Here is a 16738-nt window from a genome sequence, read left to right on the forward strand (position 1 = left end):
ATTAACACACATTAGCACACTCTGCTTATCCTACTGTTTACCTCTTGCACGGACTCTTCTACTCTCCTCTAGTCTATTCTGGTCTCTTCGGGTCTCTCTTCTGGCCTCTTGTCTGGTCTCTTCTAGTCTATTCTGGTCTCTGGTCTGGTCTCTCTTCTAGTCTCTTCAGGTCCACCATAGTCTTGTTTGGCTTATTGTCTGGTCTCTTCTACTCTCCTCTGGTCTCTCCTGGTCTTTTCTAATCTCTTCCTGTGTCTGTCCTGGTTTCTTTTGGTCTCTGGTCTGTTCTGGTCTCTAGTCTCTTCTGGTCTCTTCTGGTCTTTGGTCTGATCTCTCATCTGGTCTCTATTGGTCTCTGGTCTAGCCTGTAGTATGGTGTGGTCTCTAGTCTCTGTCCTGGTCTCTTTTGGTATATCCTGGTTTGTGACTATTCTAGTCTTTTCTAGTCTCTGTCCTGGTCTCTTTTGGTAAGTTCTAGTGTCTTCTAGTTTGTAGTCTGGTCTCCTGATCTCTTGTTTGGTCGCTTCTTGTCTCTGGCTTGGTCTGTGGTCTTGTCTCTTCTGGTCTCGCGTTTTGTCTCTTCATGTCTCTTCTGGGGTCTCTGGTCTGGTCTACCCTGGTCTGGGTTATTATGGTGTATTCTGGTCTCCAGGAGCCACCATCTGGTCTCTTCTACTGTCTTCTGGTCTCTTCTGGCCACACTAGTTTCTTTAGGTCTCTTCAGGTCTCTAGGCTGGTCTCTTCTAGTCAGTTTTGGTCTCTTTTGTGCTCTTTTTTTAGTCTTTTATGGCCTTTTGGGGTTTCTTCTAGTCTCTGTTGTGGTGGTCTCTTCTGGTCTCTTTAGATGAAACGGTTTAAACCACGTGAACCCAGATGTGTATTCTTGTTAACCCAGACTAACCCAGGTCGATCCAGATCAGATGAACCAGTCATATACAGGTTTACGCAGCTGACTGACCGGCAGAGGGAGACACAGTCACACTGATTTGTTCTTGCCTCGTTTCCTTCTCTCTTCTGTTACGTTTCCTTTATTTTCTTGTTTCAGTCTCTTTGTTTTCTGCAGCCATTTTATGATGACCTCTCCTCTCAGCTGTGTCATTAATACTAACGACCAAATATGGACAGGAAGCAGCAGGAAGTAATGATATGTTCTAAAACTGAAACTGAAATCATCAGATCACGTGTATTGTCATTTGTTGCAGTTGCTGCTGTGGATCCTTTTAATTTTTATCTGCGTCTATTTTTAGGTCTGACGTCTCGTGCGATTTGCGAGGGTCAGTTTTGTCTGGAAAATTCCTCTGAAGAGCAGGTGGAGTAAAAATGAGAAGGAAGGTTGTGGTCAGAGAGAATAATCTTTAGTCCACAGAAATCACCTGTGACGCTGCACCCTCGTCCTGTGGCCTTTAGTTGGTTTCCAGTGCCTTTGTTGGTATTCTCCTGCAGCCTTACAGTACAGTAGTATCATCCGAGAGGCAAAGAGTTTCCGCCACGGACCTCAGTTTCATGTTCAATTCGGTTCCAGTTTTTAAAACAAAGTTTTCCTTCCTCTTCCTCCTTCAGGGGCTCTCTACAGCCAATCAAACCAGTGAGTCGGCTGCAGCATCCAATCAGGAACAGGTGCAGCATCAGGAGGCGTGTCTGCGGAACCACCAATCACTGCGCCGTGAAAAACCCCAAGACCTGGTAAAAAGTTTAAGATTTAAAGCTTTACTGTCACAGAGGAGGGGAGTTGCACTGCACAATGAAGCCCTTAGCTCGCTGTCGTCTCTGACTGCCATCTACAGAAGATACATTTTGAAAAGTTACTAAAAGACTAATCAAAACAAACTCTGTACTTTCGACCCATGCACGAGCACGTGAGAGCTCTGTAGGACTTGTGAAGTTATCCGCAATTTGTGAACGACAGTCGTTTGTGAAACACGCTGCTGCCACGCTGCTTGTACCATAACTCGGATGTACAGCAGCAGTATGATTGGTACAGTAAGTATGTGTTTCGCGTGTTTGGGATTTGGTGGCAGCAGATTAAAAACAAGTTTAGTGTGCGTGCGTAGACGGGGACAGCTCAGCTGATGGGGGTAAAGCTTGGGGTGGTGTGAGGGAAGTATTAGCGAGAGGGGAGTGAGTATGTTCCGCATGCGTGTGAAACGTCCATGTTGGTGTTTTATGATGCTATGAGCCATCCTGCGGGAGATGACCTGCAAAGATGGGAGGTCGGCGAATCCCATGGCTGTCTTTTCTTTTCTGTTCTGTTCTCTGCAGGGACTTTCCTTTTCCTGGACCATGCAGTGACGCAGCTGCTGAGTGTGTTCTTAATAGTGGTGGAAGAAGTACTCAGAAATACTTTGTTACATTTTTAAAGTCCTGGATTAAAATGTTTTTAATAAAAGTATTAGAAATCAAAATATACTTAAAGCACCAAACGTAAAAGTACTCATTATGCAGAATGGACAATCATCAGTAAAGTCTTATCTTAGCCTCTAATAATACATCATGATTATTATATTTTGTACTATTAATCTGAATCTGCAAAGTAACTAAAGCTATCAAATAGATGTAGTGGAGTGGAAAGTACAATCTTTGCCTCTGAACTGTAGAGTAGAAGTAGAAAGTAGCAGAAAATGGAAATACTTTCCACCACTGGTGCTTAATAGTGCACCTGCAGAAGTTACTGAGGATTCATTATGAATTTTGTTGTGCGGCTCTAAAGAAAACTTTATGAAATGACCTGTGGTAGTTTAAAGATAGGAAGAAGAAGAACGGGCTATGAAAATAAAGCTCCTACAGATGCAGGTAACCATGGCAACAATACTTATGCTCAATGCTACGTGACCCTCTTCAACCAAAAGTTTAAGTTAATACAAACAAACTTTGAAAAATGGTTTATGGTTTATGAAAAACACCACTCGTGTTCAGCGGATCTGGACGAGCAACTCTTGTGTTTTCCAGCTTCGGCAGCGACTGCTGAAAAGTTGAGGAGCAATGCTGTTTGTTTTTGTTGACAACTCACTTTTAAAGGAATAGTCCACTGAAAATGTAACATTCGAGTATTGAATATGCACCATATGTGACCTCGAGTCACGGCAGAAAATAAATAATCCCACTCAGTCCGTGAAAGCAGTTGTATAATGTCCTCTGTGACTCTGAGGAGGAGCTTTGTCAAGTCTGAGAAAATAACCCTGATGATGTCCTAGTGATGTCATCAGGGTTATTTTGGTTTAGGCCTGGAAACTTCAAATTTATAACAGAAAGCCTGCATTAAAAAATCAGAGGCGTGGAGTTGGAAAGACAGCGGGGTTTACGAGGCAGGGAGGGTCTAAGACAAGACACCACTGAGTTGCATTATGGGAAATAGTAGTAGTTTCCAGAGGATGAACCCTTTAGATTTTAATGACCACATGACCTTTCACCCTCAGGACAACTCTGTCCGACACGTTCGTACTGTGAGTGTAATGACTGCTGCAGCCTCCAGGGGACGCCAGCGGGACTGAAGGCTGATTGAGCCACTTGACTGGAGAGGTTTTGTGACTCTCATTTTCAGGAACATTACATCATCATTGTCTACAAACCACACACACACACACACACACACACACACACACAGAGGCTCACTCTCTCTCGTGCACAGCAAACACACAGCTCAGCACTGCACACACACACACACTCTGAGACGCAGCAGGTGAGCGAGGGGAGGACAGATTGAGATGCCTGTTTGCTGTTCGCGTCTGAAACGGAGCGTAAAGTTACGTGTGTTTGAATTCGGGAGGTGGTGAGGAGGAGGAGGAGGAGGAGGAGGAGGAGGAGGAGGGAGGTCTGTCAGCTGCAGGATTCCATCACTCTTAGCAACCGTTATTGAGTTACCACGGAAACGCTCTGCGATGTTCTCTGCTTCTCCTTTGTCCTCCTCCATCTCTTCTCTCTCTCTCCCTCTCTCTCGCTCCATCCTGTCTTTATTGCTGGTCGGCTTCCTCCTTGCGTTGCTACGGCGATGCTCTGGGACATTCAGCTGGATCATTTTGCAGCCGCAGTGCCGGAGCGCAGAGCTCAACTCTTAGCTGTGAACTGCTGAAGGAAGTCGTCAGCCGATCGCCTCGTTTACTTGTCGGTGTTTGAGCGACTAAAAGATGCGGTCATTCCGTTCCTGCTTTTCAACTTTTTAACAAAACCCTACTTTGTCTTGTGACCTTTAACTCGCTGTAAAGGATCCGATCAGATCATCATTTTGGATTGGCCGAGCTGTCAGGTGACATCACAGGAAGTTGGATGAAGTTCCATCAAACCCAAAGGCTCTCCGCTGTGATCGATGTTTTCACAACTCCGCCAGTCTGAGAGACGTCCGGACGCTTCACAGAGACCAAACTCCGATCTGTGAACACTTCTACCAACCCTAAAAACCCCCACCTCCTTCTCCTCATCCACCACGCCGAGATGAACGAGGAGGCGCTGGAGGCTGAGGAGCAGGAGCAGCAGGAGAAGGAGGAGGTGCAGCAACAGGAGGTGCAGCAACAGGAGGGAGAGCAGGAGGAGGAAGAGGTGCAGCAACAGGAGGTGCAGCAGGAGGAGGAAGAGGTGCAGCAACAGGAGGTGCAGCAACAGGAGGGAGAGCAGGAGGAGGAAGAGGTGCAGCAACAGGAGGGAGAGCAGGAGGAGAAGATGCACCAACAGGACGTAAAACAGGAGGAGTTGGAGTCGGAGGAGGTGCAGCAGGAGGAGGGGGTGCTACAGAGAGAAGAGGAGCTGGAGGAGGAGACGCAACAGGAAGAGGAGGTGCAACATGAGGAAGAGGTGCAACAGGAGCAGGAGGAGGGACAGACTGAGGAGCATCAGCAGACTGAGGAGGTGCAGCAGCAGGAGGAGGGACAGACTGAGGAGCATCAGCAGACTGAGGAGGTGCAGCAGCAGGAGGAGGGACAGACTGAGGAGCATCAGCAGACTGAGGAGGTGCAGCAGCAGGAGGAGGGACAGAAGGAGGAGGAGATGCAACAGGAGCAGGAGGAGGTGCAGCAGACTGAACAGGAGCAGGTGGAGGAGGAGGAGCAGCAGATTGAGGAGCTGCAGCAGACTGAGGAGGAGGAGTCGCAGCAAAAGGAGGTGCAGACCGAGGAGATGTCACAGACTGAGGAAGAGAAGACGGAGGTGCAGCAGCAGACTGAACAGGAGCAGCAGTTTGAGGAGGAGCAGCAGCAGACTGAGGAGGTGCAGGACTTTGAGGACGCTCTGGAGCAGAACCACAACAACCAGGTCCTGCTTCGGCTGAGAGGAATGTGAGTAAACACAGATCATACAATCAGCTGGCTGATGATGTAATGATGATGATGGTGATGATGATGATGATGATGATGATTGGGGATCATGTTGTGAGAATCACTTGATCACTGCTCAGACTGACTCAGCCCCGGGGACGGCATCAGAGTGGTCGCCTGGTTGCCGTGGTGATGTTGGCACGGACCGAGGATGGAGGGAAGACGAATGACAGAAAATTAGTGGAAAACTGTGGGCGTGCGACATCACTGAACTTAAGAGAGAGAGACTGTGTGTGTGTGTGATTTTGATGAGGTCACAGCTTCCCGTCCGTCCGTCCGTCCGTCCGTCCGTCAGGTATTTTCTCAGTAGTGGAAGCTAACAAGCTAACGTCGCAGCAGGAACAACACCACCACATCTGTCTGAATTTGAGGCAAACAGCAGCAGATGTAAAACAGCTTGTCTTTTTGTTCTCCATAGTTGCCATGGTAACGGCAGAGCGTTGCGATGCAGCAAACTCTCTGCAAAGACAGACAGATCAGGAGAGAGAGAGAGAGAGAGAGGGAGAGAGAGAGAGATGATGGCAGGGCATGAAGAAAAGAAAAGACTGAAACTGAGAATCAAAATGTTTGATTTAATGTCCTGTTGATGCTTCAGTTCATCGCTACACACGCTGAGAACACACGTGTGTTTAACGAGTCTAACGAGAGCACGAACGCCACAGAACTTAAATACGTTTTCATGTAACAGCAGCACCGCAGCTGATCGTGAAATCTGTTCAAAGGTCTGTTTCCTGGTGTTGGGGGAGTTCAACTGCACGTACAGTATGAACAAAGTAGTTTTTACGCCTTTAGTGTCTCAGAGGGAGCTGTTGTGAAGTCTGATAAATGTCCTCAAGTGATGTCACCTGAGTCAGCTGGGGCTGAAGACGACAGGTTTGAAAAACAAACGTGTTGGTGTGCAGTCAGAAAGAAGTGAGCTCAGCAGACCTCTGCAGCCCGCCGCTCTCAGGCTACATTAGACGCTACTAGCATAACACGCCCGAATCTCCGAATTAACTGCTCGCAGCCGAGTTGCACTGTGGGTAATGTAGGCGCCAGGTTTTGACAAGAAAGAAAAATGCGTGGAATAAAAAAGTCGATATCTCTGGTTCTGCTGCATCGATTTAGATCCTTTTTTTAACTGTCCATCGTGTTATAGGAGTGCGACGCTGGGTGGTCGCAGTACTCTTTTAATGCTAAAGCATACAATGATATTTTAAACTTTGTGTCAACTTTGTGAGAACCCCATCCAGCCCAGCTCCTTTGGGACGAACTGGAACACCGACTGAGAGCCGGACCTGATCGCCCACATCAGTGCTGGACCTCTCTGATGCTCTGGTGTCTGAATGGGAGCAGATCTCTCCAGCAGGTTCAGCATCTGGGGGGAAGAAGAAGAAGATTTCAGGCTGTCAGAGCAGCACGTTAATGAACATGTCACATTATGACACGTTCAACTATCACATATGAGCGTTTGTGTGTCCATCTGTCCAAACACTTTTGGCCATATGGTGTATTTCACATCTGAGATGTAATATATCACACGTGAAAACATGAATTGCTTTATTTTTAACACTGGTCCTGTTTGGGTCTGGTACAGTTTTGGAAAACGTGAAGCTGAACCACAGACGACACTCCTCAGTGTCTGTTGTAGCCTTTCATGTATAATTCTTGTATTTATACATTTACATCTTATAATGTAATCATTTGTCAGTCTTCACACGTCACTGTGCTCTCATTCATCACGTTACGGCAGAAAAAAAGGCACCAGCAATGATTTAAGGATTGTTTCTCGCAGCAGGGAAATGAAATGCGCATGGTATCATTTTCAGAAAACACACACACAACTTTATGCCCCTTGGCAACTCTTGTTCTGTTTAACAGACCCTACTGGCTATACAGCATCTTGTATTAGTAACTAGTTGGCATCAGAGCAAAAGATTTACCAGCAGAAGTTGGTGTGTTGGTTGAAGAAGCTGATGCCAAGAGAAGTGTTTCATTTTGCCAAATCCTGTAATAAACATTGGCAAGTGAACGTGTTATCTGTCAGCAGTGATTCAATGAGACAGAAACACTGAAGGTGTAAAAATAAAAATGCAGAATTCAACACAGAAGCTCACCCACTAAACTTTTAGAGCAGAAGTTCAGGGGGAACTCCATCATTGGGAGTGCGACTCTGTGAGAGCCTGTGAAACAGTGGTTTGAGGTTTTCTTTGGCTCTAGAGGAGCTTCGTTTGTCTTGTTTGTTTGTCCGAGAGGAGCTTTGTCAAGTCTGAAAAAATAACCGCGATGATGATGTCATAGTGGTGTCATCAGGGTTGTTTCAGCACGGGCTTGGAGACCGCGAATCTATAACAGAAAGCCTTGTTGAAATTGGCCGACATTAATTAATTAACTCCACTGATTTAGCGTCGCACTCACTAACATTATCGGATTTATGATGATGGACAGTGTTTTTTATTAAAAAAAGTATCAAAATCGATGCAGCAGAACCAGAGATGTCGATGTGTAACTGTGTATTTGATGTGTAAAATCGGTGGAGTTCCCCTTTAAGGGACAGCGTCAGTAAACGTCCGTCTCCAATTACTTTCTATTGAAGCCCAAACAACAAGTTCAAGCGTGTGTGTCGATGTGATCAACTTTGACTATGCGGACGGGAGAAGATGTTTGCGCCGTGTTTGGACGTCCGGACATGGAGAAGTCATTATCCTAGCAGAAGAGATCATGTGGAGGTCTACCACGTTGTTTTTATTTTTAAAGGCACCTTAGATAACTGGCTCATGACGCTCTCATTCATGTTTACCGGGCTGCAGACTGTCCAGCAGGGGGAGCTGTTCAGAATTTGTCAGAGCAATTTTTAAAGAGAAACTCCACACTATTTTGTTTTTGTGCTGAACACATAATCACATATGTTCTTGCTGGCATATGATGTTAATGCAGGTGATTCTTCCAACAAAACACATAATGTGCGTAAAAACGGCCTTTTCTGCTCAAAATAAGCTTTTATCTGTCTGCTTGGTTTTGAAAGTTTGGTTCAGTTGAATGATCTCGCCCCTCCCTAACGACTCCGAGGTGCTTTAGGTATGCGGGTCACCCCGACTGTGGTACCAGCTGCTGCACCAAGCATTGGCAACCCTGATGGGTGCCGTCGTAAAAATGACGTTGTACATGAACAAGATGTGGATATTTAGGGCTGACAAACAGTAACATTAACTGCAATAAACAGCATGGATACAGCCGTATACTGACACACTACGACACAGGTACCCACACAGTGACTCAAAGGTACAAAAACGTGCTTCTAGTGGGGACGGCCCATTTGTCCGACAGCCCGTTATCCCGAAAACAAACCGCCACTGCTCCGAAAATACGCACCTGGGAGGAGTTTGCCCTCAGGCCTTTCTGCCAGTTAACACGTGATTAACGTTGTGAAGCGTGCTTTGGTTAGGTTTAGGCACCAAAACTGGTTAGGCTGAGGAAAAGATCATGGTTTGGGTTAAAATAACACGTTAACGTTGACTTTTAGTTTCACACGGGACACAAACAGCGGTCGGCTGGGTGAAAGTCCTGTGCTGGAGGATATCTTTCTGGCCTTACACCAAACGACATTTCAAGCGATTTTACTGTCGCAGACAAATTTCCAGTGTCGGAATAAAACCATCAGAATTGTAACTCAGTTGCAGCGCGCCCCCCCTGGCAAAACCCCCGTGGACAGGGACACTGAACTAACAACGGCAAGGAGAGTGTGTATTTTTGGAATAACGGGCTTTCGGTCCAATGGGACATTTTTCGGACAGATTGTAAAGCCCATTGAGGCAAATTTGCGATATTGGGTTATATAAATAAAATGAAATAACTTGAAATTTGACTTCCCATGGCTGGTTAGCTCTGACTACCAGCTCTACATCGCTGTCCATGCTACACTAAGCGGTGGGACGGAGGGTTTTAGCAGAATTTGAGGGTGTAGTTACCCTTCATCTGCCAACTTGTGCCGCCTACAGGACAATTATAAAAGCAAAAAATACAACACCAGGACAGAGTGGCTGCTGGATGTTGATGTTACCTCCTACAGCAGGGCTGGATATTACATATATTTGATATCAGTGACAATACAGCACCTAACTATCAGTACAGAAACCAAAACAATACTCTTTTTGATACCGTAGTTCGTGTATTATAAACATGTTTTTTGCATTTAACAAAATATCTCAATGAATCTGTGTTAAATAAAGGTAAATTCAGTCGAAAGTGAGAAACGTTTCCTGATTTAGATTGGGAATATCTGAGAATCTGACTGCGATGCCAACCTGGGTGCCATCTTTCAATAGCTGACAGTTTTTGATACTTGCAGCTCTGAAAGACAGCAGCAGCTACTTCTCCCGCAGGAAAGCAGTGCTGAAAGCTGTACTTACGGCTCGTCTGAATGTTCAGTTTCAGTGAAATCCACAGAGACTAGATGACTTTGTAACATCTCTCCAGGGACTACAGATGGAAAATACTCTGGTGCATTTACAGCAATGTACGTTAATGTGCACTGACCATGTTAAATAAACCAATAAATTAAAAAAATTAAAAATAAAATAGGTGTTAAGTAATGCTATTTTGAGTGTGTGCGCCATCTTCCATCCAAATTAATCATAGTGCAGGCGAATGATAAGGAATAAGATCAAGTCAACTCATTCTCATCACAAAATCAGCTGCTTCATTTTTGTGTGTGTGTGTGTGTGTGTGTGTGTGTGTGTGTGTGTGTGTGTGCGCGTTTGGTCTTTGGTGCCAACAGCGCTTCAACCCTTAAGTGCCCTCTTGTGTCTGTATTTATCTCCGATAGATCGTATTAATTCGTCCCGATAGATATGAAGCGAAGATGCAGATTAACAAACAACAGAGCTCTGTGCTGTTTGGAGGGAAAACAAACAAGTGTACAGATTTGTTTTTTTTTTGTCATCCTCCCCAGTTTCCGTGGTAACAGCAGAGCATTTTGATGCAGCAAGAGGAGAGAGGGACAGAGAGAGGGAACAGGACTTTATTTTTATTTATTGTTATATACAGAATGATCCTCCTGTCTTTTTCTGAATCAGACTGTTTCTTATTTTATCTCTTTAAGCTGACATGCTTTGGTGAGAGAGTGATGAAACGGTGAGATAGACGGATAGAGGAAAAATAAAAGTGAAAGAGCGTAAATGTGCACTGGAGAGTTTTGTGAAGCGTAAAATAGAAAACCAGCTGAAGCAGTTCAGTGACTAAAATAGAAAGAACAGAATAAAAACCAGGTTAACTAGTTGTTTTTTTAATGTCCAGTCACCTGAAATCGTCTGCATTGAAATGAACAAGACTGGATCTCAAAGAGAGCCACAAACACTGAGACCTGTCCGGTTCGGTTATCACAGCAGAAACCAAGATGGTTTTCTTGCTCTGAGTTCTTGTTTCCGCTTGAATGCATTTACACTAATATTTAACTGCTAAAGTTTGACTCCAAATCGATAAAATACAAATTGTTTTCATGTTTTATATGCTTTATTTGTGTGTGTGTGTGTGTACTTGTACTACATAGTGAGGACTGAAACACGTTTTTTTTACCTACAGAGCGAGGACATTTTTGGAAAGTGAGGACATTTTGGCAGGTCCTCACAACTTCAAAGGGCTGTTTGAAGGTTTAGACTTGGTTTTAAGGGTTAGGCATTTCTTTGTGAAGGTTAGGGGCTGGGGAATGCATTATGTCAGTGATGGTCCTCAAAAACATAGAAGTACAAGGATGTGTGTGTGTGTGCTGCAGTTGATTTATTATCAGACTGCTGCATTTTAATGGATGCTCTGCTTTCTCTTCAGGCCAGGGCGCTTGGTCTCGACGTAGGCGGTGTAGACGGAGTTAACCACTAAAAAAGTGCGAAACGCACCCTGCGGTGGTGCATCACAAACAGAGTCATGCAGAGAAATAATGCGTCTAAGAATAAAATATACTTTACGTGCTCAATATTAATAATGCTCAAGGACACAAGGAAGAAAATGTGTGAGGTGAAAGTATAAACATATCAGCACGAGGACAGGAAAGGGAGAGAAAGCAAATGCAAATTCTCTCAGTGAAGGCGTCAGCTTGGAGAAGTCATGACAGAGTGGTGAGTCATTCTCCAGAAACTCTCTCTGTCCTCACCTGTCACTGCTGGTGCTGCAGCATGTTTTCGTTGTATTGTTTTTTTTGACCAAAAGCACAATACAGCCTGCACCGTGGCGCTGCTCACCCCGCCGTACCGCGCTTTGTAATTGAGCGCTGGTCCGCCCACGCAGGCCAGTGTACAATTACCGCTCGGCCATGAAATAACAGCTTCCTGCTGTCGCATTTCAAAGCTCAGACGTGTCAGAGCTGTGATTAGCCTTCAGGGTCAGATTCCAGAGCTGTGATTGGCTAATTTCAGACCCAATGGAGCGTACAGATGCTCGTCATCAACTTTTTCATCAGGTTTATATCTGATGTACATATTTACATCCCGGAGGTGCTTTTTCATCATTGATCCAGTTCATGAGGTGGAGTTACCAGCGAGCAGGATGGATGTGTGTCTCGTTGTTTGGGGACCGCTGTAGGAGTCAAAATAACAACTCTAATATTGTTTTTCTTTTCTTCTGACCTTATTAAAACCTAATATGTAGATAGAAGTATTAAAATGGTAACCCTTCACTTTGCCACAAACTGGGCGCGCACATTTAATGAAGGTGACATTGTTACTGCACCAAATTATTTAAAATGTTTCATGTTTTATACACCTGTGTGTGCACTTATTTGGGATTTGAGAGAAGTGTTGCATAAAAAGTATAGAGCAGATCCATTGTATTGAGTGTTTTACAGCTGCGGACCCCGAACAGTATAATTTTCTGTAGCAGACGTCTGAAACATGTCAAAATCATGTCTAACCTGTTCTCACATAGTGGAGAAATTAGGCCCTTGTGCTGCAGCTGCCGCTTTGCTCCACGCAGTATTCTTGTGTGCAGCTAACGTATTGGGAAATAGCAATTTGTGAATACTTAGCGTTATATTTGCAAGTTTTATAATCTCTCAAAGGTTTCAGTCGTAGTCATCTGGACACTGTTTTCAGAATCAAGACGTTTCGGCTCCCATCCGGAAGTCATTCTCAATTGTGAAAATGGTCTGAGAACTCAGAAATTTAAGCTACTCTGTGTTGCTTAAGCCCCGCCCTCAGGAAGGAGTCTACCTGAGTTTCTGCTGTTTACCTGCCTAGTTTCACCTGAAACGGACCTTCTTTTGTTTCCATGATGGCCCAGTAATCAGTAATCAGGCCTATTGTTTTCTGGCTGCACCTCCCTCATCACTGTTAAGTACCTGATTAGCATATGATTGGCGTGACCAAGGTGTTAATACACGCCTCTGCTCTGTGTCCTTTTACTGGTGGTTTAATCTGTAGGCTCTTGGGAATAATCTTGCTCTGTCTGCATCTTAGATTAAAACGGAGATGGTTCCTGTGGTCTGCTAATTTCCTGACTGTGTTTTCGAGTTCCCGAACCAGATCCAAGGTTTTCTGCCCAAAATTCTTCAATACAAGACGGTGCATTACATAATTAGTGACATTGTATTTTGTACTGTACTTCACCATCTACCAGTAAACCCACTTGGTACTCGACACTTAGTTTATCTTATACTTTACCAACATGTTACTTAATTTATTTATTTCTGACCTGTTTATAGTGTATAATATCGTTTTCTCCTGTGTGCACTGACGTAAAGGCGAGCTACTGTAACAAAGAGTTTCCCTACGGGGATCAATAAAGTATTTCTGATTCTGATTCTGATTCTGGTGCAGTCCCTCATTCGTCCAGGAGTGTCCCATCGTAGAAAAGGTTTCAGTCGTAGTCATCTGGACACTGTTTTCAGAATCAAGAAGAGAATGACTTCCGGATGGGAGCCGAAACGTCTTGATTCTGAAAACAGCGTCCAGATGACTACGACTGAAACCTTTTCTACGATGGGACACTCCTGGACGAATGAGGGACTACACCGTCTCTCATGAGCTGTTACCTGATTAGGTGAAATGACTTATTCAAAGGCTACAAATCTAACAGTATTTGTTTTCTAGTAGTTGTTTTCTTTTTAAACCTTTAATTATTCAGGGAAGTTCCACTAAGAGCGTTGACCACACTCACACGCTATCACACATTCACACCTGGTCCAGATTTATCCAGCTGGTTCAGGGATCCAACCGGTGACCTTACAAGCCAGCTTCTCTAACCTGTAGGCCACCAGTCTGAAGGCTCATATTTTGCCCAGCAGATATTTTTGGTTTGGCCTCAATATGATCAGGATTTGTTATCACATAGTCATATTTAGAAATACTCCTCATTAATTTGTCCTCCGTCTTCATCGCAGTAATCTTCGGCCATTCGCAAAGTTCTTTCGCCGCAATGTGGCTCCGCCCTGCTGCTCCGCGCACGATGCATACATCATCAGCACGAGACCATCGCAAAACACGATAATGTTAATACGGCTATATATTCTCAGAAAATTAGGAGAAGTCATTAAACATCAATTTGATAAAACAATGTTTACTATATTTTTGGAGCTGTTAAAGAGGACCTGGGGTCTCCAGCACCCCAAACAGAACATTAGGGTTAACAGAAGTAGATAAGACAAAAAAAAAAAGTTTCCTCAGGCTTCTGTGTTTTTGGGAAAAGGAGAGGTTGTTCTCCCACTGGAATTTGGAGGCTGCCTAAAAAGCTACAGGTGCAACGCTGCGACCTACAAGGACTTTGTCAGGCAAAAATCCAAGTCGGGAATAATCATCCTCTGTGAATTCAAATGTCGTGCTCAAGGCGACGACTTCAGCGTCAGCCATAATGCCCAGATGAGTCAAAAATGGAGCGCCACACCATAAATGTATTTAAAGCAAAGAAGGTGGATAGTGTGCACATCCAGCCCAGATCCAGAGCATTAGTCTTCTTAATGATGTGACTCTTCCAGACTTTTGAATTTTTATGGACCGAATGGATCAAATTCTGATCATACAAACATTTCAGGGTGTTTGTGACGTTTTACTACAATAATGTATTCATCGTTAATCTGTAATGATTGTGTTATTTTGGGCCGGTGTACGTCATGTGACCTGCAATACCGAATGTGGCCACCGTGCCAAAATGTTCCTGTCTGAATGCATTGCCATTGTGATTGGGCAATTTAGGTGACTGTTCTGTTTTTGTTTTTGTTTACAGGCAGAAATATAAAAGTACATCGCAGAGGTAACACACACACACACACACACACACACACACACACACACACACACAGACCTACATTCATTTCCTGGAGACTTATCCTAACCAAAACCACTCGCCTACCCCTAACCTAACCCGAACCTTAACCACTGGCCCCAAAAATCAGCTTTTTACAAATTAGGCACACAGCTTTTGTTCCCAATTGGACAAACCGTCCCCAATTAACTGGTCTTGAGTCTGAAATGTGTCCCAGAAGGTAGCCTAAGTCAGACCCACACACAGAGGAAGCTCTCAGTCTGAAGTATCAGTTCCACCAAAGAGACATTTCTCCTCTAAACTTCTCACATGGTTTCATTTCAATAACTGTCTGAGGCCCGAAGAGTTCAAAAGATTAAATATTTTACAATAAAGCAGCAAAGATTAGAGAGAAGTCCGAAACCTTAAAACAGGTTTGTGTATCAAAACTTAGTTTCTTCTTCTTTCCTCTCCCATCAATCATCTCACGACCCCTCAGATTTATCTGGTGACCATGTGGAGGGGCCCGACCCCTAGGTTGGGAACCACTGGACTGAACTACCTGTGTATAAAGTAGTTAAAACTAGTAACAGTAAAATGCTGCTCACACCTTGATGCATCAATACCAACAATAATGTAATATATGATAATATATCATCCACTTTTCTGCAGAATGTGTACTTTTACTTTTGATACTTTAGGTACATTTAACTGCTAACACTTCTGTACTTTTACATAAGTGGGTTTTACTTGTAACACTGTTATATTAGTACTTTTCCTCAAGTTTAAGCTCTGCATCCGTCTTCCACTGTTGGAAACACATCACTTGGGAAATGAGGTACTTTGTCATGTGCCAGTATAATATATATAACAGGCTCCGTATGTGTGAACAAATATGTTTAAATGCAATCTGCAGTGCTTAGAAATGTTAAATGTGGACGTTTTCCCCACCTGTCACCTGACGTGACTGCAGACTGGTGATCAGTAATCAAACGTGACACCAGAGTTTTTACTTTAACACACAGCTCAACTTGAAGCCCTCTCTGTCATTAAAGATATAGCAGCAGGGCTTTTCACCCCAGTTAATACTACAGCTGCTACTACTAATTCTAATAATTTAATATCACAATATTTTTTTCAGGAAATGTAAATGCTTGAATGTCTGCAGTTTTGAACTTTTAGTTCTCTGTCGCTCCGTCTCCAGCTCCAGCTGTAACCATGGCAACTAAAACAGATTTCATCCAGTTTACAGGAAGGTGTTTGGTTACCATGACAATGGCACGATGCCTGGCCGCAGCGGAGTCTTTATGTCTCCCTGTCGTCAGTCTCCTCTGTTGTAAACAGTCAAACCATCCCCCTTATCCCGAACAGTAAAAACAGATGCGCAGCGCCGCACAAAACATCCATCCGTCCATCCATCAGTCTGTACATCAGGACTGTTTGGCAGGTATTGGATGAATATACGAGCCCTCTTTGGGGTACAGAATGCTGCTTCACGCCCACTCAGCATCTCTGAGCAATAAAATACTGAGATAAGATTTTTTAAAAGTAAGGAACTTTTTACTGCGTAGTGGAAAACCTTTATAAATACAAAAGTTTCAAACGGAAATGAACTGCCGTCCTGGCTGACAGAGACAGTGAGTAATAACTCATGGATACGACAGTCGGGTCTATAAGGCGGCATGTTTATTTCCAGGAGGAGACTCCCATTGCTTACTGTGGGAGTCAGCTGATTGACAGGAGGCAGAGTGTCATGTGTCCATCTGGAGGAAACAGATTTTCATGTTCTGGTTCTGTGCTGTGAACAGGACAGCAGCTGTGTGGGTGCAAACTATGAGGATCGATACCTCTGTCTGTCAGTTAGCAGATGCATGAAGTCTGCAGAGAGGATTTCTGCAGACTACTTTTGCCCTTGCTGAGGCGTGTTAAGCACCGCAGAAGACATTACAGTATATAACAGTGCAGCAGAGTACAGTACAAAAAAAACAGCACAGAGCAGCTTTTTACAGATTTATAACTCACTGCTGCGCTAACCCCGCCCCTTTGTCACTGACCTGAGTGTGACCACTCCACGCCTTTGAGTTCCCAGAAATACATAATGTTAATATACCAGAGTACCTGAGCTCTCAGCAGCCCAAAACTGGGCTGCTTTTTATTTGAGTGGGCAGGTAAAAACAGTTTTGAGTGAGCGAGTTCAAGGCTGTGATCGTCTGATTGAAATCTGGCAACACTGA

At 44.2% G+C, this 16738-nt stretch overlaps 1 protein-coding gene across 1 annotated transcript in view; it reads left to right on the forward strand.

Annotated features, from left to right (window-relative positions):
• Window positions 1–3759: 3759 nt before the first annotated feature.
• The window catches only part of pde1a (phosphodiesterase 1A, calmodulin-dependent), a 29600-nt gene continuing 16621 nt past the window's right edge, over window positions 3760–16738 (forward strand). The window contains exons 1-3 of the mRNA XM_044216299.1: window positions 3760–4361; window positions 4394–5261; window positions 14487–14513. Of these exons, the coding sequence (XP_044072234.1) occupies window positions 4301–4361; window positions 4394–5261; window positions 14487–14513 (956 nt within the window). The 5' untranslated portion in view covers window positions 3760–4300. The remainder of the gene's footprint in view (window positions 4362–4393; window positions 5262–14486; window positions 14514–16738) is intronic.

Source organism: Siniperca chuatsi, linkage group LG12 (assembly GCF_020085105.1).
Source record: "Siniperca chuatsi isolate FFG_IHB_CAS linkage group LG12, ASM2008510v1, whole genome shotgun sequence".
In the NCBI taxonomy this organism is placed as follows: Eukaryota; Metazoa; Chordata; class Actinopteri; order Centrarchiformes; family Sinipercidae; genus Siniperca; species Siniperca chuatsi.